The sequence below is a fragment of the Argentina silus genome (genome assembly GCF_951799395.1).
Source record: "Argentina silus genome assembly, chromosome: 5".
Lineage (NCBI taxonomy): Eukaryota > Metazoa > Chordata > Actinopteri > Argentiniformes > Argentinidae > Argentina > Argentina silus.
In genome coordinates this window covers 14,685,046-14,711,899 of record NC_139659.1, presented here as the reverse complement: position 1 = coordinate 14,711,899, position 26,854 = coordinate 14,685,046, and the positions used below count along the sequence as shown (strand labels likewise).

Sequence of the window (26,854 nt, the reverse complement as noted above, 5' to 3'; positions counted from 1 at the left end):
AAATACCTTCCATTATATCCTCAATAAGCCTCCTCCACTGCAGTAGGGAGATATGCAGCGAGCTTTGGCAGCTGAACGGAGAGATAGGGCTTTTCTACGGGCTACCTTTTTTCCAGGAGATATTAGGCCAAACTGGTATTCAGTCCTGGACGTGTTTCGCTCAGGCTTTCATTCATCTGGCTTCATCCTCCACGCTGCGTCGGCAATATCATCAGATTACATTCACGCTCAGGTTAACAAATTATTGTTATTGTGTAAATGAGAAAAGATTTTTTTTCCCAGGAATGGGAGGGATATTACATGGAATCTCCCAACAATGGGTCGCTCGGCGTATGAAAGTTGATCGGAAGATTACTGTCAAGGTCCATTGTAAATATACAGCTCAGAGTCGTATCTCTGGAGCGTACAATTTCTTTGTGCTTTCTTCACACATACTGTAAGACAAGATAGAGTGGGCTGGATATCAATGATATGTTCGGTAGATATTGTATAATGGTGTAATAAAAAGTGTGCGGAATGTGCATTATGACAAATACAAATACACCCCAAAACATATCAAATAGTACATTTGTGTACATGTACACATGTACATTTGGTGAAAAAAGACAGAACATGATATGGCAAAACAAGCTCTAACCATACCAATGCTTCTTGTGTGATATAGTCCTACATCCCTACTCCTCCTCCTGTCAATGACTATCTTACCCTAGAGAGAAAGAGAAAGGGAGGGAGGAAGACCTAGAGAGAGAGAATGAGAGAAAGAGGGAAAGAGAGCAAGGGGAAGAACGAGAGAGGGAAGGAGAGCTAGAGAGAGAGGGGATGAGAGTGGTAAAAAGAGAGAGAATGGGGGGGAGAGAGCAAGTTAGTGAAAGAGAGAGAGAGAGAGCGAGAGAGAGAGAGAGAACGAGAGAGAGGGAGAGAACGAGAGAGAGGGAGAGAACGAGAGAGAGAGAGAACGAGAGAGAGGGAGAGAATGAGAGAGAGGGAGAGAGGGAGAGAGAACGAGAGAACGAGAGAGAGAGAGAGGGAGAGAATGAGAGAGAGGGAGAGAGAACGAGAGAGAGAGAGAGAACGAGAGAGAGGGAGAGAATAAGAGAGAGAACGAGAGAGAGAGAGAGAGAGAGGGAGAGAACGAGAGAGAGGGAGAGAATGAGAGAGAGGGAGAGAGAACGAGAGAGAGAGAGAGAACGAGAGAGAGGGAGAGAATAAGAGAGAGGGAGAGAGAACGAGAGAGAGAGAGAGAGAGAGAGGGAGAGAACGAGAGAGAGGGAGAGAATGAGAGAGAGGGAGAGAGAGGGAGAGAATGAGAGAGAGGGAGTGTGTTTGGTCACGGCCAACAATGACCCATGTGCTGTGTGCCGCTGTGATGATTGATCTGACCGCTGAGGGATGCGACAGTCTGACGACAAGGAAGAAATAAACCCAGCCGTGAAAATTCCCATCATCCTCTTGGATATGGTGGAAAAAATGACAGAGCCCAGCTATGTGATGCTCTTTTAAGGGGCGTCAGGGAAGACTTATAACCGTGCCATATTAGCAATTCAGCATAACTTATATTGCCCTCACTTATCCACAATCAATATATACAATACATCTTATACATTATTTGTGAGCATCAAAGACAGTTTTGTGTGTGCGCCAATGGTTTTCACAGAATTATATATATTAGTGTGCTTAGTGTGTGTTAACAGAAACTCACTTCTGGCCAGCAAGCGATATTCAACAATAGTTGATCCTACGACATACAAACGTACAGCCTAAATGCTGCCTCTCAGACCAGATAGATGTGCTTGTCTGTGTGGCTTGTCTGCATGATTCTAGTACTTCTCTGATTATCTTATTGATTACTGATTATCTTATTGTTGGAAGGCACAGAAGAGCAGAGTTATACTGTAGAGGACACAAATAGAATGGATGTAGACTCGAAAGATGTTCAGCTCCCAATTCCTCCACTTGTCTTGTCTAGATTGATTTACTTCTGTCTTAATGACCTTTTCTCCTCTCACCACCAATCCATTAAAAACATATTTTTCCCGGCCGTGGAATAATAGACTGTGAGAAACTCCACGAAGCTGTGCGTGTCTGCCTGCAGCTATGGTGGTGATGGTGGTGGTGGTGGTGGTGGTGGTGGTGGTGGTGGGATAGAGACGAGAGGGAAAATCTTCTCCTCCCTGTCTTCCATTTTCTCCCCAGTGTTCCTGTGATGTCCTCCAGTATTGATCTGTGGAGGTGGAGTGCCATTCCATACAGCTTGACAGTCGTTTGTACACAGGTTTAAAAAATGTGTCCTTTTCCAGGATAGAACTCTCCCCTCCAACCCCTTTATCGTTCACTGAGCACGAGGAATAATGTAAATGGCCTCGAAAAAACATACATTCAAACCATCATTCTCGCTGAGTGGATTAAGTGAAACAAGGTTATTTTGAAAATTCCCTCAGAAAGATACAGTTCATTTAATCCTAAAATGCCTCCATTATTTTTGCAGCATTTAAAGTCTTAGAAATAGAGCGTCATTACCAACAACAATGACGATGATAGTGATTAACTGGAATTGAGTTGACCACATTATCATGCATGACAATACGAGATGCCTTTGACCACAATTCAATCAATCACAGTTATCGGCTTTCCGCGATTATTTGATGACATGATTCTTCTTTTGCAGCAAGAAAGCATGTTCAATTTTGCATGCACTTGATTTAGTTTCACACTGCAGACCAGGTTTTGTTGAGGACGTGAATACACACATTCACTATTGCATGTGTGTGTTATCCTGTAAACCTGCTCTCTGCAGCTGATTGATGTTCTGTATGGCCTATGTGTAAGCACTGTAGAGCACAGCTCACCGCACCTCTCGTGAGGACAGTTTTGAAGAGACTAGTGTGTTGATTTGAACAACATTACTAATAAAACTGTCAAATATCCATTCTGAATAAAGCACACGTTTGCGCTTTTCCTGCCTTTACACATGAGGGATTTAGGTATTTAAGTCGTCATATCTAGAGAAGTAATCATGCTATCTCTAGATTGCTACAAAGCCCTCCAGATTAACGTGTGACTTTTTTTGGTCTTGCTTTAAAATGATTTTTTTCTGGAATACTAAACCCCAGGACAATATGTAAACCCTCACGCATGCACTACAGGAAACTGTCACAGTGGGGCTTTAGTGACCCACGCCACACTCTCCCTCGTGTTATTTCTCTTTGTAAAAATTAATCAAATTAAAAAAGAAGAATGCAAGCAGCAGCACGAGAAGCCCTGTTGTTGATTCCATACTCCACATTTCAGATTCTCTTTCTTTTTATGTACTGGATACTTCACATATGTCACATTTTCTGTTAGAGTTAATAACTTCTGTATGAGGTTGTAAAATAGCTCTTGAAAGACATGTTTGGGTGACTATTGTTTGGTTACTCAGACATGAATGATTCAGGTCTTAGATCCACTAGGATAACATGGGCTAACTGACGCAAACCTAACAGAACAGGTTCTTTTGAAGACTTGTAAGAGGTCTTTGTTTTGTATTTCAAAGAGCATCCATGGGTCTGATCTGCTTATTCAAAGACAGCGGGAGGCCTGTGATCTCTAATTCAAGAGACTCAAAGCCCATGAAAAAAGAGTTGACTCCTTAATCTAGCTCCTCAAGATATGTGAAGACTTTGGACAAGAAGTGATTTTGTGTTAAGTGTCATAGACTGTCAAACTGTATCATGTTCTTCTAATGAATACACTGGCATATGTTATGGATTAGGACCAGAAGTCAGGTATTTACCACCGGATTGCTATTGTTTTCTATGGCAGTTCTACTATTGTGTGTAGTAATGCCCGATATAAGCTAAATGAAAGAGCATGTACCTGCATGTTCTTGCACTCAATAATAGCATTGTCTTTCGTCACATATGGAACTCAGTAGGATGTAAGATATGCAGTAATTTCAAAAGTGTGGAAGTAAAGAGAACCAATTGGTTCGGTGGATCGGATTTGGAACAGAGAGTTTTCCGCAAGCCCCATCAAATGAGCCCTGAAGTGAGCCCGATCACTGATGGCCAGGCATTTTGCGAGCACTTAGGGACCGGGGTACAAGAGGGCAAACAGAGACTGGTTCTCTCTAGCCTTGACAGACTTACTCTTTCCCCTTCTCTCTCTCTCTCTCTCTCTCAGCCACTGTTGACTGTGCCGCCTAGCCCTTCGTTCCTCTCTTGGGGCCAAATGAAGCCCACCATGATGAAGCCATTAAGTCCCGTCTCTCTCTCTCTCCGTTAATTAGCTACATTTTGGGTTAGCGACCACTAATGAGGCGCTGCCTGCTCACATTTCACAGCCTAGGAAAAACCAGGGGGGGGGATAATGGAGGCAAAACGGTGCACTCCTTCTCCTCTCAACCATTACAACCCAGATGTGGTAGGGTGGTCAGCTGAAATGGCCCACTGCTATTGCACTATGGCTGCTTGTCTCCTTTTTTTCTGTGTCTAAAGAAAACCAATTGCATTTTGGAAATCTCCTTTTTTAAGAGCCTGGCCCCTGTTAGCTCTCTGAGTGTCGGCTATGAAAGCTAGCTCACTACCGCTTCTCACTACCTCGGTGGCCCTGATGTTGAGGGAGGGGCACGTACGACGACTAGGAGCATCGCATGCCTCTCCACAGATAAAACCTGTTTACCATGGGCCATGTGGCTATTGGCAGAGCCTGCCCAAAACCATCTACGTGCATTTTAGCACAACCAGGCGCGGTCATACACCATAAGTGCCTTCTGGGGGGGGTGGGGGGGTAGAACTGAGGTTGGTGAGGTATTTTTCCAGACATAATTTGTGTCTAATGGAGCCTTTAACTGCAACAGAGAGGCATTTGGTTTTGAGACACTTAAGGTACTTCAAGCATAGAACACAGGCAGATATTAAAAGGTCCAATTTGAATCAAGGGTGGGGGGGGGTAGTGGGGGGGTTGGGATCTAAAGAGGTCAAAGAGGTCATTCACCGACTACCGTACATTTTGTACTTTTTGTCCAAAGCACAAGCAAAACGTTTACTGGGACGATAAAGTGACCGTGGTTGTGGTGGTCTTCCTCACCATGGTTGTGGCTGGTCTTCCTCACCATGGTTGTGGCTGGTCTTCCTCACCATGGTTGTGGTGGTCTTCCTCACCATGGTTGTGGCTGGTCTTCCTCACCACTAAACTGGACACAGCTAACACAGTACAGTACCTGCTGTGTGGTGCATGATGTGAGGCATGTATTAATATCACAACCTGTTATCTATTGAAATGTCGTCCCTTGTCTTCATGCAAAGTGATGGTGTCCATTTTCTGCAAATGAGCCCAGCCCTGTTTGTGTCTTTGAGAGGTCATTGGAATCATGAAATACAACAATGAGGCCAGGCTCAGAGAATATGGAACTTCTTGATATGATGTAATATCAGCACAGTACAGTACCTGACTCCTACCAACAAATCTTCCTAATAGGTTAATGTATTTTAAGGCTTTGAAACACAGTGCTTTTTTTTTTTTTACCACTGTAAGAAGTGGGATAACTATCTTGACTTGAAGAGGCACCATTCACATCACCATCATCGAGGCTTTACACTTATGTAAAAGTGTGTGGTGAGGTCCATTTCTGTAATTCACAGTCCTTGTGCAGTGGAAATGTTCAATATTCTAGTCTTTGTACCCTGTTATTTGTATTCTACAGTACATTTCCACTAACACCCCAATTGTCTGCTTCTGAGGGCCCTGAAGATGGCTCTGAAAATGGCTCTGAAAATCGCCTTCTCATGCAGCAATTTTTTTAAATCTTAAAAGTACAGAGTGTGTAAAAGCCCCACACACTCTCCCTCCCCACATTCTGGTGAAGCAGTCTTGACTAATGGCGTTCTCTGAAAGTGTGATGTGTGTGTGGGTCAGCGGACACGTCTGCGCTGCATAGACCGCAGTGACGTACAGTAGAGACAAAGCATTTAAAGAATATCCACCAGTCGATAGTGTCACTTTGACCTTTTTGCTCAGAGAGTTTGGACAGATGAATTGGAATTTTTTTTTCCGACTCTGGCCGCCCTATCAAAAGATAAGACGTCTCCAACAAATAGATCTGACTCTGACCGGCGACAGGCGAAAAACCTCACCTTTTGGTATCTTCCAGATTTCCGAAAAGATTAGGTTTTTACATCCAGAGGTCTTTATATTTTCTATTAATTATATTCATACATTATATTAATTATATTATATTATATTATATTATTATAATATTATATATATATATATATATATATATATATATATATATATATATATATATATATATATATATATATATATATATATATATTATATTATATATTATTATTATAATTATATTAATTCATTCTATTAATTATATTCATACATTCTACAGTATCAATACAAACCTAGACAGCTATTGCGCCCACAGTTGCTTTGGTGAGTTAACAGGGTTTGTCTGGTCCTAACACCCATTCCCAGGTGAGAATGTGTGCTAGCTTGTGAGACACATGTCCAACATGCAGCTTCACATTCATCAGAGGTGAGAAACACAGTAGGCCTGCTTTCGATTCCATATGTTGAGTCAAGCGATGCTTGACAATCAAACATTACGCCATACATTCATGCCAATTATCACATGTTTCTCTGTGTCGTCCAACCATACCGCTCCGACATACTGTAGTCTTGCCTTCAGATCCATACAGCATCATGTCACCAACATTGACAGTTCCTGTTCACATCCAACCGCACATTTCCATCACCACACTTACTGTATTAAAACACAAACTGCAAAATGATCTATTATTGAAAATAATGAGTTCACTTTCTTGTCTGTGATCTTCTTTATCACTCTTCTTCTTTCTTCCTGGTCTTTTTTTTCTTTCCCTATCTTCTCTCATTCCATCGGTCATTGCTCCTCTTGTTTTTGCTCGATCCCCCCCCCTGCCCCCCCTCCTCCTCCCCTCCCCTTCCCTCTTCCTCCCCCCTCCCCCCTCCCTCCTCCCTCCCTTTCCCTTAAATGACTAACGGTGATAGAGGCCACCCCAACGACAGCCCCCCAGGTCCCGAGCCCCCATGTGCCCCCTACTTCTTTGACTTACTCCTCTCCTCCCCCACCAGTTGTCCCCAGCTCAGGCGCCCTCCCCTCCGCTCCCCGTGACGTGGTCCCTGTCCTAGTGTCCAGCCGTTTTGTCCGCCTCAGCTGGCGCCCCCCAGTGGAGATGCGCGGGACCGTCCAGACCTATGGCGTCTACTACTCCCAGGAGGGGGTCAACAGGTAGGTTGTCTAATTTATACACACACACACACACACACACACACACACGCGCGCTTACACACACACTTCGCTCTGAGTCATTTAGCTTGCCCGGAACACCCATATTTACTGCTCAGTTACAACGAGCAAGTCTAATTCAAATCCTTCTAAACTAGGTTGTATACTAATACAACCTAGTTTGAATGTCATGTTTTAGCAATGTTCCCAAGCGGTTTGAAGGCTGGCCTTTAAAATGCCTCTTTTTCACTTTGATTGACGTGAATAATAAAACCATGCCACTATAATCCATAAGAACACTATTTGAGGCAGTGTTCATTCAGGAAGTGATTTTAGCACCCCGCTGATCTTGAGAGGGGACTTCAAAGGGAGCTTTCAGATATGCTTTTAAGACAGACATCACTTGTTTACCTCCTATTACGGTGATAACCCATGACAAAGGGCAAGCCCATTTGGCACAAAAAGGTAATTGCCACAACGCAGATAATTCTAACAGAAAAAAAGAGTCAGTCACATCAAAGAGCAGTACTTTCCAACAAGATAATGTCTCTCTTCCAGAAAAGAGGGACTCTCAGGGGAAAATTTGCTCCTCTGCATTTAATGAACAAAGCACTATGAGCTCATAATTGGCATGATTCTCTCCTCACCCCACCACTGACATCTGATGTGTGTGTGGTGAGCGTTCTGGCGCATAATGGCTGCCGTGGCATCACCCAAGTGGCTGCTATTCATTGCTGGTTATGAGGTGAGTTCTCCACAAGGCAGTTGTTGGTGCTTTGAGTGTCTAGAAAGTAAACACGATGTAAACACAATCAATGAATACACTACTAAAGGGCTTTCTTTCTCTCACTATCTCTAGTCCTGGTTTACGCACGCCGTGGTCAACTGGAATATCTCGGTGTCCTCATTCCAGTGTCTCAGACTTGTTATCAGTGAAGATAAAACTGCAGGGCACTCTCTTAGCATGCCATTCTTCTAGTGCCAACATGGGGGTACTTATTGGCAGTGAGCTGTTAGCCGTTTAATGGGGGGTGGATGGTGCCAAAGAGCTAAAGGCACCTTTAGATTATTTATTTTTTTCGAACCTCAGCTAAAATAGGATGGAGATGGAAGATAAAGATACTTATATTTAAGACAGCCGGATATTAAATCAGAGGTAGGTTTATTAAAGGGGGACAACAGTTAATGTTCCCCTTTAATTAAATTTGACTACATCAATCAAAGTGACTGACACACAATGACTGACACATAACATTTGATTGTGTAATGGGACTGTCCATCAGTTAAATTAACTACTGTAGGTGTCTCTCTCTATCTGTATAGGAGGGCATTGTCATTGTTATTTTGTAGTGGTGATGAAAAGTAGGCTTAATCCTACGGGATTAGGATTGTAGCCGTGGTATGACGGGGATTGGATGGGTGTTTGTAAGCGGATGTTTGTTGATTTTTCTGGCTCTGACATGACTGATTCTTGCTGTGTGGCTCAAACGTTCAAAGTTTATTATTGTCAAAATGTAGAAAGAAGACTCTTAGAATGCTCTCACTGAAATACTTGATATTTACATTAACAGGCTCTAGCAATGTCTCAATTTAAAATATATATATATATCTGAGGACAAAAAAACTCAAATAGCAACAGCATTACAATGGATGCCATTTAGCCATGTAATGTGATCCAATGTTATGACATGAACGGCTATTCTACGTCATGCCATGTCATGTTATGTGATGCTGCGTCACGTTGCGTCATGTTAATGTGTGATGTCGGCCTTCGCAGGGAGCGTTCCGTTAACGTGTCGGAAGCGGAGACGCTGCAGCTGACGGTCAGCAACCTGAAGCCGGAGGAGAGCTACTCCTTCAGAGTGGTGGCCTACAACGAGAACGGATCTGGAGAGACCTCCCAGCCACTCAAAATCTCCACACAGCCAGAGTGTAAGTAAAAAGGTTCCACCTACCTTGGCTGACCTTGTAAGGAGAACCCTTTGAGGAACCCTTTTGGGTGCCAATTGGACCATGTAGAACCCTCTACAGTATGTTGAAAGGGTTCTAATCTACATGGAACCAAAAAGGCTTCTTAAAAGGCTTCTTCTACAAGGACAGCAGAAGGTTATAGATATAGAGTATACACACCCTCCCAGTCCATACACACATACTTCATATAGCCAGCAAAGTACAGCCGTACACATCCAACCAGCCCACACACAGTCTTCTCTCAGCTCCAGAAAATACAGCACTGCCATACACAGTCCCATATGCTGCTAGAGTGTAACAGTGGAGGCTGGGGGAGGTAGAAATCGGAGGACGGGCTCACAGTAATGCATGGAATGCAATGAGGAATGGTATCAAACATGTGTACCTCCACTATCTTCCACTGGAGTGTGAGTACAGCACAAGAACAGCACCCTGACTAAACATTCCACACAGAGAGAGAGGAGATTCTTATACACACCATTACATTACATTACATTACATTCAGTAGAAGAAATCATGAATAATGAAGTGGCGTTCAGATGCAGGAGGGGAGCATTCTCCTCGCAAGTTATATTTCCTACTTCTGCCTCTCACTCTCTTGACTTGAAATCCAGACCTGTCTACAGAGGTTCTGGCTATAAATCACTCCCACTACAAGCGGTAGTGTTGATTAATGGAATAAGGAGAACAGTAACAATTTATTCCTCATCTGCGGTGTGTCTTAATAGAGTTTCACAGTCTCTGCACCAGTGCCCTCTCAACAAGAGCAGCAACAACAACAACAACAACAACAATGCAACTTTCAACGGAATCTGGGAAGAGATCAATTTACAATGTCTCTCTGTCGTAAAGGAAAGTAAAACGCCAAACCAAGGACGGATTAACCTGCGTATTTGGGATTCAGGGGGCATAGAATACCTTTTTTTTTTTTGCTCCAACTCCCATTGTCCCTCTCTCCCGCTGTCTTTTTCCCATTCTGCTCTCCCAATCTCGGCCGGTGTATAGGCCAGTGTTATGGGCTGTGTAAGCAGCTTGCTGATTAGAATCTGCCCTAATCATTCCCTATATACAGTGCTGTGGTCCAGGTCAATTGGATTCTTCTATTAGGCCCGCTGGGAGAAGGGGAAAAATAGACCATTCAAACATTTTTCTGCCCACCTTTGGACCTCAGCTGGCCTTAACTCAAACGCCTGGATGTTTCTTTTTGTATGAAGAGCGTAGTAAGAACTATTCTTGGGAAGGGAATATGCAAAGGACTGTGAGCATGAGGATCTTGACCTTTGTCGAAGCTCAGCTGAGCTTAACTCAAATGCTGGGATTTCCTCTTGTTTGAAGAGTATAATAAGAACAATCCCCATAAGGGAATAAGGAAAGGACCATGATGAATAATGTAGGATCAGATCAAACATGAATGCAAACATCACATACTATTCAATGCGACTCAATGTTTTCTGATGTCAGGTACACAAGTATATCTCTATGCGTGTGTGTGTGTGTGTGTGTGTGTGTGTGTGTGTGTGTGTGTGTGTGTGTGTGTGTGTGTGTGTGTGTGTGTGTGTGTGTGTGTGTGTGTGTGTGTGCCCCAGTAGTGCAGGTCCCTGGACCCGTGGAGAACCTCCAGGCTGAGGCCCTCTCCCCCACTTCCATCCAGGCCACCTGGGATCCCCCAGCCTACGCCAACGGCCCCATCCAGGGCTACAGACTTCTCTGGACCGAGACCCCCTCTGGAAAGGAACAGGTCAATACCTCCTCAGACCCCCTAAACATCTGACCCACAAGTGATACTTTATTTGATCGTAGTTTAAATGAGATTAGATTAGATTACATAGACTAGATTTTATTAATCCATGCTGGTATTTACAACAAACAAAGCACCACAGTCCCATGAGTACAGTAGCTTGCTGAGATGAGTTGGTCCTTAGAGCAAGAAGTTTCAGATTTTCACTTGATTTACTATTTGTTTGTATTACTTTAAGTCAAAATGGGACACAGGAGACAATGTTTGGTAGGACTAGTACAGTACAGTTAAGATCATGGTGTGCTCTGCGTTGTTTGATGTCTATGCGGACGATCAATAAGTCTGTTTCTTGTTGCTAATGACAATATACTGTATGCCGCGGTGTCCTTTGATGTTCTGAGTAAGGAACCAAACTGTGACTGTTTTGAAATGTGGGATAAGCAATACTGTTTTACTCGAGAAGCTACTGACCATTGTAAAAAAATAAAATAAAATAAAAAGTTTTCAAACTGTTGACATTTTGCTGCGTAGTTGGACAGCGCTTTAAAGTAAGTCATCTCAGTTTTAAGCTGATGTGAAAACTGATTAAAAGTGGCCCAGGCTTACAGGACTTCCAGGAGCGTACGGCCTATTAATTCGCTCTCTGTTCTTTTCCTTAATCATGTACAGTAACTGGCTCAGGATAAAAATAAAAACACACAGACAGGCTAAACACACAGAGCACTACAAAAACAAAGAACAGCAATTATTTTCAGATCTCAGCCTACAGTTCTCTTTGGAAAAGTACCCAGTGAGGGATGTTTATCATCCTGTCTTTGTTTTGGTTGTATGGTATTCTATTGAATTCCTTCCTGATGGCACTGTGCACCAATCAGCCCTGTCAGCAGATGATGATTGGGGATGGCGGATCAGGAACAAGGGAAGAGACAGGCGTGTTTACCCTCCAAGCAGCAGCCTCCTAGCCTCCTAGCCTCCTAGCCTCGCGGCCACGGATAATAAGAGGCAGCATCAGGAAAACCGCTGGATAAATATTTGGCGTGATTAGACACTAGACGCCAGCCAATGCCCCCCCCCCCGCCTGCCAATGGGTACCCCCCCCCCCCCCCTCCATAGTACCAAAATAAGTGCTATGTTCTATCAGAAATGTTATTTTATTATTTTAATTTAATGACTGAGGTCATAACTCATCTCTAATTATATTCTATACTTATATATATTTCCACCCGAACTGTGTGTGTGCATGACTCATAGAACTGAATTGCTAACATTTTTCAGAGACTTGATGTACAGTACTATGCTAGACCTTAATTTCCCTCTTTCATTCAGAGTGTGGAGGTGAATGGGCAGAACTACAAGATGGAGGGGCTCAGGAAGTTCACAGAGTACACCGTCCGTGTCCTAGCGTACAACCGCCACGGCCCTGGGGTTACCACAGAGGACGTGAGCATCACCACGCTCTCAGATGGTACGTCTGCATTCACTCTCACTATGCTTCACACAAACACTTCACATTAAAGGTCCAGTGTGTATTATTTGAGCGGCGTTTTGGCCCAAACTACTGTACACATTGGACCTTGAAGGTACCCCTTATAAAGGTTTTGTTATTGGTTTATAAAGAGATTATAGGCAGCCATTCATTAGTTTATCGTGAATTGAAATAACCATGATCAGCCAAACAAATCCTAAGGTGTGCCTTTCATGTAAAGCCTTACCAGTGACTGCATGTTTACCCAAATGCAAACCTCTCTCCACTCCTCGATACGTTTCGATGAACTGAAATGAAATGAACTGCCTGCAGTGGGATAAACAACCATATGATAAATGAAGTTAATCAAAAATTAACGACACAGTTTATTCTCTATTAATAAATGTCGCATCGAATTTGCCACACATGAGCCACCACCCGTGTACGCCTCGGACCCCTTTATTTTCCCCCCTATAATCAATGTCTTGCGGTGTCAGTCAACTCTGACAGCACACATGGGGTACGTTGAAATGGTCTGATTACCTCTCAATGCTCCAGCACTCTTAAAGAATCTACGTCTGCCCTCCCTCCCAAATTCAATTAGTCCCAGATCCAATCCCCTGAGAGCGTGGCGACAGCAGTTCCAATTGGCTGCCCTCCTTCCGGAACATACCTATCCCTACAGGTACAACCTCCAGCCAGTGTAACTCCCTTGGCTCGAGTGTACTACTGGACGGCATCCTATAACTCTCTACGCCCTTCTCCCCTGAAGTGTGCACTTGTTGCCCTACATGGATTTCAAACGCATTTGCACACTTTGTGAAGAATTGGGACGGAGCGTGTGCTTCCAGTTAGCATCGCTACATGCTAACATCACCGTGATGTTTACAAATTGCCGTTTATGTCGCTACGGTAGATCCTGAACAAATCCCTTTTTTTACTCAGGGGGTTGCCTCTATCACATCTCTCCATATCCCCGACAACCGCAACGGTGTAGATTGTTTGGCGAGACCTGTTTCTCTGCTTTCATCGTTTCTCTCAGTTTGGGTCTCAGATCTTTCGTCTCTGACTTCACTAGAATTCGGTGTTTGCAGTTGCGTTTTCCTGAGGGGAGGTGAAATATAAAAGAATGATGCAAACAGAACACAGAGAAGGATCAGAGAGACGCGTGTTCTCTTGATCTGTGTTAATTGGATCTAAAAGCGTCTCGGCTGGCTTTGGAGTATGGAACATAGTATCTCGATTTCCGATCGGTCCCCTTGATTAACCGTCTTAACATACAGATATTGATTTTGGTGTTAACCCCAGGATTATGGGTATGTGTGTGGGTGTGTGTGTGTGTGTGTGTGTGTGTGTGTGTGTGTGTGTGGGTGTGGGTGTGTGAGCATGTGTGTGTGTGGTAATTCTCATGGATTCAATTGCCAGTTTGGCTTTATCAAGGCTCCCCAGCTTGAACGATCGCAATGCGTCACCATTGATGTTTGGCTGTTGACTCAGATGCGACAAAGGCCTCACTCACACACTCCTCACTCTGAGTTGTCATGTCGGCTTCAAAGGCTCGTTGAGAGTGGCCATGATCAGTGGGGAACAATGGCTGTGATCTCTGGAAAAACTTTTGCATGTGTTTCCATCCTGACGTTGGCATATTTTACGGGGGAGCGGCGGGGGGAGACGGCGAGGACACGGCTGTGATGTGATATGATGTTGTATCTGGCACATCATTTCCCTTGCCGCTACAAGCCTCTCTGATAAGCTGTCCAACGCACTCATGCCTGTGACTAGATTGGAGAGGGTGTGTGGGTAGTGTGTGTGTGTGTGTGTGTGTGTGTGTGTGTGTGTGTGTGTGTGTGTGTGTGTGTGTATGTCTGCGTGTGTGTGTCTGTGTGTGTGTGTGTGTGTTTGTGTCATCTCACCAGATATCTGTGATCCTGAGCAACAAACAAGGCCTCATCTGTGTTCAAGTAACATTTTGTACGAACAACTCCTCTTAGCTCCTTGCCCTGCAGAAGCAGTCCACTCCAGTCATTCCTCTCTCTCTCTCTCTCTCTCTCTCTCGCTCTCTCGCTCTCTCGCTCTCTCTCATCAGTCTCAACATGAGGTGCCAAGACAAGCCCTGGGTCCCCTGCACTTCTCTTCTCCTATCCTGCCCCTCTTCTCTTCTCTCCTCTCCTCTCCTCTCCTCTCCTCTCCTCTCCTCTCCTCTCCTCTCAGCAACCCCAAGACTCACTTATTTGCTGGACTGTCTCATCGCATTACCTTCAGTGGGCGCTAAGAGGCCGAAGGAATTTATTGTCTGTCAGCTTCCATTAGCGGCGGCTTGCTGAATGTTTCAAATGAGCCGCGAGAGCTGCCTTTTCCATTTCCCTGCTTAATTAAGGCCCCTTGTGCTCGCTAATGAAATTGTGCGCCACAACGAATTTTTTTCCTTTTTTTTTTTTTTTTTTTTTTTTACTGCCCGGCTTCTCCGAGGTAATTAATGACCTTTCCCACCCCACTAATCCCACACGCCGGAAGGATGCTCCACCAGACCAGACCACCCCACTCCGGCTCAACGGAGCTTGCCGACCGCCAAGTTGCCACGCCACTGCCTCACCGCCACCTGTGGAAACCAGTCCGCTTGAGCTCTAGTGAGCCCATAGTCAACTTGAACAAAGCTGAATTTAATGTGAACAACGTGTTGTTTTGTGGTCATGGCAACACTGTTGACAACCCTATGCGAAGATATTGTACTGTCGAGCTGCAATTGAAAATGGAGGGTCACACTCGGGGCTGTAAGCACTTCACCTATAATGGTTTAGAACACGGTCACAAAAGACGAAAATAAACTAAACTAAAAGCTTACCAAGGAAAAGGAAGAGGTCACAACGTGCAGGATTTCCTGATATTCCACACCGGTTTATGGCCCTCTTGCACAGCAATATGTGTTTATTTTGGTGGTAGTTTATCAGGATAATGACTGTCTTAAGAAAAGGGACATTTACGTTGCTAACACTGCGTGATGGATTGGATTGGTGGAAAGGTCACTGCTGCTACCTGTCACTAGGCAGGTCATTCTAAAGGAGTCATTAACATCAGCCAGCTCATTGGATGGTGCTGAGGAGTCCCTGTCTGTGATAGGCTTGATGGAGAGGCTTTTTAATGCCACTCCATCCATTGTTCTCTTAAGGACACAGACACACACACACACATGTACACGCACACGCACGTGCACACGCACATGCACATGCACATGCACATACACACACACACACACACACACACACACACACACACACACACACACAAGCACCCACACAGTATCTACTTAAGGGCAGGCACAATACTGTATATCCTCCTAATTCAACCAATTTGTCTTGTCCTCTGTCACAGTTAGTGAAATTACCGTAATTGAATGTATCTGGGTTTATCTTCAAAGGGTCTATCTTCAGGAATGTAATTTGATGATTGATTTTCAATGGTTGACGTTGGAATAATAGATTTAGCTGCGTGTGCTTGACAGACAAACTATATATTTTTGACCCTCCAATATCTAAACTAAACTCAGTCAGTTAATTTCCTCAGAATTGCATTGTCATAGACCTTGTCTCAGGAATGGTTAAATATACACGTTGCTCGATGTGTTGTTTGGTATGTGTGTTGTTTTGTTGTTTTTGTTTTTTCTTTGACCAATCTATTGTTGTGTTCTTTCCCCACAGTGCCGAGTGCTTCTCCTCAGAACATCTCCCTGGAAGTGGTGCTCTCAAGAGTGAGTACACGCATGTATCATTTAAGATTGAAGTGATGCTACAGTTCAGCCTGCAGTTCTAAATGTAACGCTAATAACCAGATCCCTGTCACGTGCCCGCAGTGCCCGAGGGCCCGCAGGGTGGTGCGTATGCGTACTCAACCTAATGCCACGGGCACGCTATACAAAATGAAAGTGAAACTTTATAGTACTGCTGCTTCAGGAAGTTGACGCTGATAAACTAGGGATTCTGTGGCTGAATGCGGTGAGACAGTAATTCAATTCCTAGATTATAACTGTATTATTTGTAACTGTATTTTAACTGTACATTGACCATCCAGACCCAAAATGTGAGGTTTGTCAAAAATCTAAAATACAAAAGAAGTGTTAGGATTTAGGCTTTATTAGGCTGGTATCATAGCGTCCTCTATCAAAGCCAACCGTATCAAAGCCAGGGGTAGTGCAGGTAGTACAGTACATGTTTGTACCTTTGATTGTACCGACCACAGCACCAAAATACTTCTCTGGGAATCCTCAAAGAGAATGACTGAAGTGTCTTTAATGATCTGCGCTTGAGAAAATTGGACGAGTGGAGTTTTCCAGAGTTTGTACAGTTGTACTTGGGGCAAGATGCACTCTGTGAGTCTGTATCAACGCTTCATTAAACACGTCGTTCTGAATCCAGAAAGGCCGCCGTGCCATGTTTATGCCCAAGCAGACCCCTTGAGTGGCAGAAAGGGGGTCATTTCAGAGCAGGCCAGTGGGACTGAGGACGGACACCATCTTGGCTCTGCTCCTCCTCCTGCTGCTCTTTTGACTTTGAAGCAGACACACACACACACTCACACATGCATACACACACACACACACACACACACACACACACACATTCACACACATTCACACTCTGGACTTGGAACATCATTTCCAACACTTTTCTTTATCTCTACTGTATCCTGTATCCAGCCAACGTGTGTGTGTGGAGGAGGAGTGCTGGTGGGGTAGAGACCCCCATCTGTAAGATGTACTGAGGACTGAACCAGAAATGAAGCCCAAGGGCCTGCTGCTGCTCGGGTTGGGTGTGTGTGTGTGTGTGTGTGTGCGTGTGTGTGTGCGTGTGCGTGTGCGTGTGCGTGTGTGTGTGTGTGTACTGTATGCATGTGTGTGTGTGTGTGTGTGTGTGTGTGTGTGTGTGTGTGTGCGTGTGTGCGTGTGTGTGTGTACTGTATGCATGTGCGTGTGTGAATGCGTGCGTGCATGCTTGCATGTCTGTCCCAAACCACACTGCCTGCAGCATTGATAAGCCAAACCTGTAACCCTGCAGACGACTTTTGAAGCCGTCACAATGACAGCATCTGGAGAGAGAGAGAGAGACGCCATTCAAAAGCGCAAGTGTACAGTACAGTGTGTCGAGAGCAGATTTATCCATACAGTGAAATAGTCTTTTCTTTGGGAAATATTCTGAGACTCTCAGTGAGTTCTGTAGCAAGTGGAGGACACTGCTTTGTGTTTGCAGGTGTCGGCCATTTGTATTAATGAATAGAAACTGAGGGCTCTGAGAGGATCAGGTGAACGTGAGAAAGGCCAAACCTACTGTATGACAGCTCCTGTCGTTTTGAATCACTCTCCCTTAGACTCTCTCCCTCTAAACAGCATCACATTTTGTTTCTAAAAGCATATTTTTTCCTCCCCCCTTGTTTCCACTTTATTTCATCATCGTAAGAGTACAAAGCCATACGCTTTCTCTTCCTTTTAGGAACGACATGTTAAGAAAAACAAAAAAGTCTTAAGGAAGGTGGATGGAATATAACAATACATGCTCTCTGCCTCAGTGCTAAGCACCTTGCAGCACCATCATATCTGGTGCTGGCATCACATCTAAGGTGCCTACCACTGCCGTTGTGCCCTTGAGCAAGACATTTAACCCCCTAACTGCTCCAGGGGTGCTGAATATGGCTGACCCTGTGCCCAGAGGTTCTCTGTTCTCCCTTGAGGGTGTGCAAATGTGTTGTCTTGGAGGGGGGGGGGGTGCAAAAATTACCACATTTCAACAATTGATGAGAATTGAATGCATGGCCAATAAACAGTGTTTGTTCTTCTTCTACTGAGTAAGAGCCATCATTTGTCCCTCGAGGAGTGGAGGGACTGGTCGAGTGGCTCAGTGAACTAGCAGTGGTGCATACTTCACTATGTTAAGTTCCCGTTTCCATCTCCTTCAGAGGCACCTCTACGGCTTGGGCGGAAAGATAGATCTCTTTTTCTGAAATGTAATTTAGGAGGAGCTTGTGGATAGGCAAGATGGATGAGGGCTCGGATGAGCCCGGCTCCGCTGCCCTGCATGTTGCATTAGAGAGGAGATCTCATAAATGCAGCTGCTCTCCTCTTTTCACTCGGGCACCTGCTTCGGCGGTAAAACACCGAATTAAGGCCAATTACTGTAATCTTGCTTTGCCAGCAATAAACCATTCAAGACTTTCGGATTTAAGTCGATGATTAGATGTTTGTAAACAATAAGATTATAATTAGACGTTGTGGTGGGCAGATGGTTACAGACGGGTTCAGCCTCGTCATTTTACTGTATCAGTAATTAACGTAATTCTGTAATTGTCAATGTTCTTCACGTCTAAAACCTGGAAATCACTATTCAGAATGATTCAAACCCATATGATTTGAATTTGTGAAGTACTAAGTGGGGACCAATTAGGATTGGCTTGAATATCAATTAACCAGATTACAGTCCACCCTCATCGATGTCATGTGTATCTGTTTTAACAGCTGTAACAAAGTGTCTGTCCTCAATTTCATCTCCCCTAAACCTTTGCATTTCTCTGTGACTGATGGAGCTCCTGTTTGACCCGAGTGTCCTTACGGTTTTAATCCAGACTTGATTGGAATGAAACAGTCTCTTTCTAAATGGAGAGAGTGTCACACCTTGTGCAGTCTACAGACCCTAGCAGTGTTATGGACAGTATTACATAACTAGTAGTATTACAGTGTACAGTGTTAACATGCTGGAACATGAAAAGACATATTCTCATACTCTCAATCTAGAATAAAGCGATGTATGTACGGATTGAGGCCATTGTCGTCGTGTCATGCTGTGTTATTCGTGTTAGTTACAGTTTAGCTTGAGGCTGTAATAAAAGTCAATGTCATACAGTGCTTACATGGAAATTCCCCATAATAGAAGGTAAAACGCACAGAAATAAAGCGTGGTTTTACTCTAATGAGCTTAAGCGCACACACACACACACACACACGCACACACACACACGCAGAGAAGCATACAAACACACACACACACACACACACACACACACACACATACTGTATATACACACACACCCACACCCACACACACACACACATATATCTACTGTATATACACACACACCCAAACACAGACACACACACGCACACACACACACACATACACACACACACACACACACACACACACACACACACACACACACACACACACGCACACACTATCCTGCAGCAGAATGGGAGTGTGGGGTGGCATGTGGGATTCATAAACAAACACGCATTGGCTCTGCAATATGTGATTACTCTGCACACCCAGAGGACATGGGCAAACAATCTTCAGATTGGATTTAGGATTGTTTACTCACCTGCGTGTGTGTGTGTGTGTGTGTGTGTGTGTGTGTGTGTGTGTGTGTGTGTGTGTGTGTGTGACATTGCAACACAGCAGGGTAGGTCGTGGCGCCTGCTGAGCGACATTTCCATGAGGCCCTAAAGAGAAGGTTGTGCTCTTTTCTGTGTCTACGCACACACACACACACACGCACACACACACGCACGCACACACACACACACACACCATCCTATTCATTTTCACTTATCACTGGGCCGCTGCTGTCTCCAGAGGACATTTTTCACCATAGAGGCCATCTTAATGCAGGAGGAAGAGAGCACTAACAGTCTGCTGCTGATACGTCCTCATTACAGCAGGCACGCTGGTTAGAGAGCTGTCACTCTGACAACAGATAGCATGCATCACAGGTAATTGTGTATATTGTCTGTAGCGTCAAATTAAACATATCCCCCCCTTTCGGCTCGCCTTACAGAGCACATTTTTTGTTTATCCTCAAATTACAGACTTGGGTTTTTGCGGTGGCGTTTTAGCGGCAGGCAACAAGCAGAATAAAACATAGAAATGCCGACGTCATGAAATAATATTTATAGATTTTTTTATGTTTATGTGGTGGTATAGAATTTTCTTTCTCCGTTGCGAGATCTGTTTTTGCAAAATAGTATGTGAGTAAGAACTCTATCTCAGGTTTGTTAGAGACACCCTGAAGTGTTAACAAGAACGCCTGTGAATAATGGTTAGCGAAGTGTGGGATCACTGAGAGAAACATCAGCATTTTTCACTGGATAATTAGAATGTCTGTTTCTGCATCGTTTCTCTGGGAAGATAGTAGCTATCATCTGTCTTAGACGGAGTGGATAACACAGACAGTGACTGATTGAGCACCTCGCTCGAGAATATCAACCAGAATATCAGACGGGGAGACCGAACGCTTTGTCAGTCAAACTTCTCTACCTGAAAGGAGGAATTTGTTTCGCTTAGATGTCAGTCCATGTTGACGTTTAAAACACATCAATATTCTGACTCATTTTTCACCGGCGTGAAATCACGATTGCATTCACACTATTTCCGACACAGAATGTCCAGTGAACCTCATAAGATTTGGATAAACAGACCAGAACTATTGATTGTACATGCCAGGATTTTAATACAATGGGATGAGCACCTGTGAGCTTCCCAACACTGTCAGGATGGCAGAGTCACAACCTATCTTCCACCGTAGACTAAAGACTCTTCTCTTTAGGGTACACCTGGGCTCCTCGTCCTCAGACGTCTCCACCCCCCCACACCCTATTGTACACTACCTGAACTTTAAAAAAAAAAAAAAAGGTTTCTCTAGCACTGTAACTGCCGATGGCACTTGTTCTTATCAAAGGTTTTACCTACGATGACTGCTGTATAGTTGATTCACTTACTGAGACAACTGTATTTATTTGAAGTCACTTTGGATAAAAGCATCTGCTAAATCATCTACATGTAAATATAAATGGATGAGCACAACATTGAGGTTTAACTTCATGTTCACTTGGTTGTCATTATATCTGAAGCAATGATACAGCAAAGCAGGAACGAGGATGACGACAGAGCACTGACGCCAGGTATCAAAGACCCTGTCCTGTGAAGTTAGAAGAGAGGAGGAGATGAGACAGTGAAGACTCAGATACAAAGATCAAAGTGATGTTGTGTGTTCTTATGAGCAATGGAGAAAACTTTCCTGAGTATAGAGGCACGAAATATATAGAGGAAGGTTCATTGGCTATATCTCATTAAACCATTGATATTATTTGTTGGTAGATTGGTCTACTTTAAATTAGTAGTTTGGAAACCAAAAAGTTGCTTCAGTGAAGGTATCTTCAGGTAGTTAGACTAGAGGTAGATGTTTGTTGTACTTGTTGAACATTGGAGCTTCTCTGCTCATAAGCATACCTCTGATATTGCAAAAACACATTTCAGCAATAATTGGACAAACCAGTATGATCTGAATACTTATTTGTTTTGTGTTCAGGTTAGAATTCAGACTTCTTGTTGCAGAACTCACAGAAGGGTCTATAATAGAAACCTCTCAGGACCTCCTAAAATCCATGGAAAACAACTTATATTTCAGCACCATCCATGGTGGACTTGTTATCCAAATTAAGATGCTCACAAAATGGATTGCATGTCTAACAGATATTGGCAAGCTTTATTGTCGGTCTGAGCCTGTATTGAGCGGATTCCAGTTACGATTCTACTTCACTAACTATGGGTTGTTGTTGTTGTTGCTTAAAGAGGACCAGTGGAGTGGTCCAAGTCTTTCACCTCGCCCTCCCTTGGGGTTCTTGGACAGCTCTGTGACAAAGGAACCACACAGCCATATAAATCTTCTGAAGGTGTGTGTGTGTGTGTGTGTGTGTGTGTGTGTGTGTGTGTGTGTGTGTGTGTGTGTGTGTGTGTGTGTGTGTGTGTGTGTGTGTGTGTGTGTGTGTGTGTGTGTGTGTGTGTGTGTGTGAACAAGCGTGTGTCCTAGGTGAGCGTATTCCCTAAACCCTTTACTGTCTCCATTGTTTCCATTGACTTCCAGCGCCGAAGCATAGGCCAAACCGAAACTGAAGGAATCCTCAAACGAGACGTTGCCCTCAGCCCCAGCGCAATTACTGTTTTGTTTCAAGGTTTTTTTTGTTTTTTGTTTTTTTTAATGGGTTAGTTTCTGTTATTTTGTTGTGTGCCTTCTTTTTATGCATGCATGGAACAGCCCATAGAACATTGTTCCATGAGGCCCTCAAGAGAAGGTTGTGCTCTTTTCTGTCTCTACACACACACACACACACACAACATTGACAACATTCATTGGAACGTGAGTCCTCCAAACAGGCTCGCTGGAGGTAGCAAAACTATAATCGGTACACAAGAACAAATTAACCGACTCCTTATTAAATCATCGCCAGTTCAGATCTGTTTATAATTGTCTGAGACAAACCCTTTCATCATAGCTTGAATGAAAAATACTTCTCATGTTTGAGGCTTAAGGGGTGGGGAGGCATGACTTCTTGTAGCCCTGCAATTTGCAAGGTCAACTGGATTTGAATACTAAAAGGATTTAGAGTGGATTGTCTCTGGGGTAACCAACCTGCACAGTCAAGATACATACAAATAAAGTGTGGATATTAAGGTCTCAGACAAATCATACCCGCATTGCAGCATTCACAGTTGCACTGTAAACATTCCTCTAGCCACTAGCTGAAATTTAAAGTTTTGAGGATTGTTGGGATAGCTCTGGTCAAGTCCCCTCACCTTCGGTTTTGTCTGACTTTGATGTGAATGTGTCCACAGGGCAGAACTTGTGTCTTCAAAAACACTGCATAAATGTGTCTATGGCACGTTTAATGGTATCCGACGCTCAGTACTTCGACCTCAATTATTCTCGTGGTTTTGTCATAAAAGGTCAAACAAAACGTCCTTGAAAATAAACGTTCTTCCTTGAGCTACTCTGTTATTGCCAGGATTAAGATCAGGGGAGGCTGGTGGAGGTAGGTATCGGAGGACGGGATCATTGCAATGCATGGAACGGAATGGTATCAAACACATGTAGCCTAATACCCATGTACTGTATAAATTACTCTGCAGCAAAATGAGTGAATCTAATGGCTTGTTTGCCTGCAGTCCCTCTCTCTACAGGCCTTGTGCCAATATGGAATAGCCTGACATTGTTCTGTTGCATATTTTTCTCCTATTCTTAGTGGAATAATTAGCGTTCCAACAACCAGGCCAAATGACACTTACGGCTTCTCTCTTAATCGCCACCGTGCCGCCAGTCCAAACTCCAGAGGCTTCCAAATAGGCCTACTGCTACCGCACTAGAGCTCCCTCTGCTGCAATCAAGCCTGTTGTAATCAATTAAGATTATGGGCAAAAATGAGGAACAGGTGCCAGTAAATGTTAATGAATTCCTCGGTATGCACGCCTGTGTGACACTCGTTGAATATTTAAATGCAGTTAGCCTGATTCGAGTGACGGAAAGGGGTGGGGGGGGTGGGGGGGGCGGGGTACTGTAGACCCATGTGGTGGGCAGACCCAAGCTGGAGTAACATGTTTGCTTTCACTCCAGACACAGACAGAGACGGTTTAGCTAAGTGCTGCATCCCATTTCTTTACCTTTGACCTAAAGTGTACACTTGTTCACAGGATTGGTGTAGGCGCCGGCTAGAAATCGTTTCCACCATCCCCAGCTACCCGAGTTCATTCCATTTGAATCTAGATGGGGGAAGTAAACAAGTCCATACTTCAGGGAGTAGACTCTAGCTGGAGAACTGGGACACGGTCAGATTTCGGGCAGGGAGTCTTGCACCAAATGCAAGTAGGCCTGCAGCTCATAGAAAGCAGCTACACCGTTTTAGCACGCCATTCTCACACCGGGACACACAGAAAATGAAAACCCCGAGTACATAGAGGAGGCACAGATGAATCAGGCTGGACTCAACGCATTGGCAGCCGTGTCGTGTGAATTTTAATTGGTTTATTTGCATGTTAACAGGCTCACACTTCCCCCTGCAGATGGTGAGGCTAGCCTCCCGTGCACACGAGGCAGCTGGCATGAGCCGGACCCGTTATTGAGTCAATGTGACAGTCATATGATAGTGTTCCTGCATCTCCCAGCCTCAAGGCTGAGCAGAGCCAACAGTATCTTATTGCTCTCAGGTTTCTCAAAGGTTAATTAATAGACTTCTGCGTGTGTCGGCAGTTGAGGAAGACCATTGACAAGACGATATGACCAAGGAGACTTGTTTTGACAGATTTGGATCTATTGTGTCTTTCCCCTCTCTCTTTCTCTCTCTCTCTCTCTCTCTCTCTCTCTCTATCTATCTCCTTTTTAACCCTGGCGACAGGGGAGGCGTCAGTATGTTTGTTTAGGAGTTGATCTCTGGGAGAAATTAGAAGATGGTTCTGCATCACTGGGATTGTGAAGGGCCGTGTAAAATCAATTAACGTGTGGTTGTCTTCTCGAAGGAATGAAATGCCATCACTTTGCATGATTAGAGAAATCCATGTCCAATTGTGGGGCTAAGCTATGATTAGAATTGTAATATCTTATTATCGTCTGAATAGCAACTTAGGTATTTGCCTGCCCTTCGTGCTACAGTATAGAACCTTTACTGTGCAGATAGATAGATGTATAGAAATCAAAAGTGTCACATTCTCTAAATAGTATTTACAGAGGAAGATGTATTTAGTGGGTGAAGTCTGACAGGAATTATCAAAAAAACATCGCTCCACGGAGCACCCTCAACCGCCATTATGGAGCTAGTATAATCCCTAATTGCTTTTTGTCAAGTTCGGAGCTGTTCCAAGAGATAATGAAAATGTTGTTTCTCTGTAATCTCTTTTGCGATATTTAACATTGCTTGGTGGTTTGGTAATTTGGTTTGGGGTTGCAAAATTAATCTGAATCTGCATGGAATTAACCCTCTTGCCAGCCTTGCACAATATCTCAAAATATTCATCAAGTAAATCAAAATAATTAGTAACACTTCACATTAGGTTGCTCAATACCTGTCCTGTAAAGCAAAAACTACTCAACTGTTCAACTCAATATCTATGCAAATATTAACTAATTAGTAAATATGAATGTAACAATCTGTAAGAATAACATTGTTACTTGAGTTATTATAGCATTACTACACATGGACTCAATATTCAATAGCTACTCAATGTATAGTGTTGCATAAAACCGCCAACATAATATGATACATGAATCTGCCCCTCTTATCCTGATATGCTATTACAGTGAAAAGCCTCTTTTACACCTCAGGCAGATCCATCTGTAGGAAGACCAGTAAAACATGTTAATTTGATGATGCTTTGCCACTTTGATGTACTGTAATGGTGCTTATCAGACATCTACTTTCTCTCTGTAGCCTCTTAACCACCCTGTGATGTTATTCATGTTAAATCACTGATATCATACAGTATCATACAATCACCCTTTCATATCCATAAACATGTATATTCAGTACTTACTGTATGATTGAATTTATGAGGCATCTAAGTAGGTGTCATGAAGGGTTTATGAATGCTTCATTGTTAAGTTGCAAAAGTGTGACAGTTTTTTGGTGTTTTCTGTGTTTCAGAGTATCAAGGTCAGCTGGCAGCCACCGCCACCGAACACCCAGAACGGCTTCATCACAGGGTACAAGATCCGCCACAGGAAGACGGGTCGCCGCGGTGACCAGGAGGCCATCGAGCCTAATAACTTCTGGTACCTGTTCACAGGTAAGGCCCTCGGCACCGGAGAACGAAATCTCTATCGCGGTCCGGATTACAATTCCCCTTTGGACATTATGGAATAGGATTTGCATGATTCGCAGGGCAATATCATGAATAATTCATCACCCATACATACTGTATGAATCTATGTTTGTTTTCTCTTGATACACACACGTATAGGAATGTTTTGATACCTTTGTGGCTTAGCATTTATTTTCTATAAATATTTGATAGGCTTTAAATCATTGATCAAACTATTTGCCATTACATTATTCAAACAAGCTGTGAAACGGTTCCTGAATCAACCCTCTAAAACATGTTGTTTTAACAGTAGATTCAACCTCATGTTGTCAAAGAAAATACACAGTTCGATTTGTGACAGAAGACTGAAACAGACGAGACGGGGGTGAATACACAACAGCGATATTGTAATGACTGGAGTACTCGGTCAAAGGACTCAAACGCACGACTCTGAGACAAAAACTTAAATCCAATAGAATAGTCTTTACTTTTAGAAAGGTTCGGTACACAGGTAGGCAGTCAATGGGTAGGCAAAGCAGGGTTTGGTACACAGACAGGCAGTTCAAAAAGGCAGGCAGATAATCCGCAAAGGGGTAGGCAAAAAGGCAAAGTCAAAAACACACTCGGGGATCAAAAAAACAGGAATACGTATCACTAGGAAAAATCGCGGAAACGCTTGACACAAGGTACAAAGATGAACTGGCACAGAGACAGGGGAACACACAGACTAAATACACAGGGAAGGATGATGAAGAACAGGTGAAGCTAATCAGGGCAGGGTCGACAATCACACCGGCGGGAAACACACGAGGGCAGGT

At 43.8% G+C, this 26,854-nt stretch overlaps 1 protein-coding gene across 1 annotated transcript in view; it reads left to right on the top strand.

Moving 5' to 3' along the window:
* dcc (DCC netrin 1 receptor) overlaps nt 1-26,854 on the top strand; it is a gene marked incomplete at its 5' end in the record, with an annotated part of 175,055 nt that overhangs the window by 104,508 nt on the left and 43,693 nt on the right. The window contains 6 exon segments of the mRNA XM_083669802.1: nt 7,108-7,264; nt 9,039-9,193; nt 10,822-10,970; nt 12,297-12,435; nt 16,131-16,180; nt 25,880-26,021. Coding sequence (XP_083525928.1) covers nt 7,108-7,264; nt 9,039-9,193; nt 10,822-10,970; nt 12,297-12,435; nt 16,131-16,180; nt 25,880-26,021 — 792 coding nt within the window.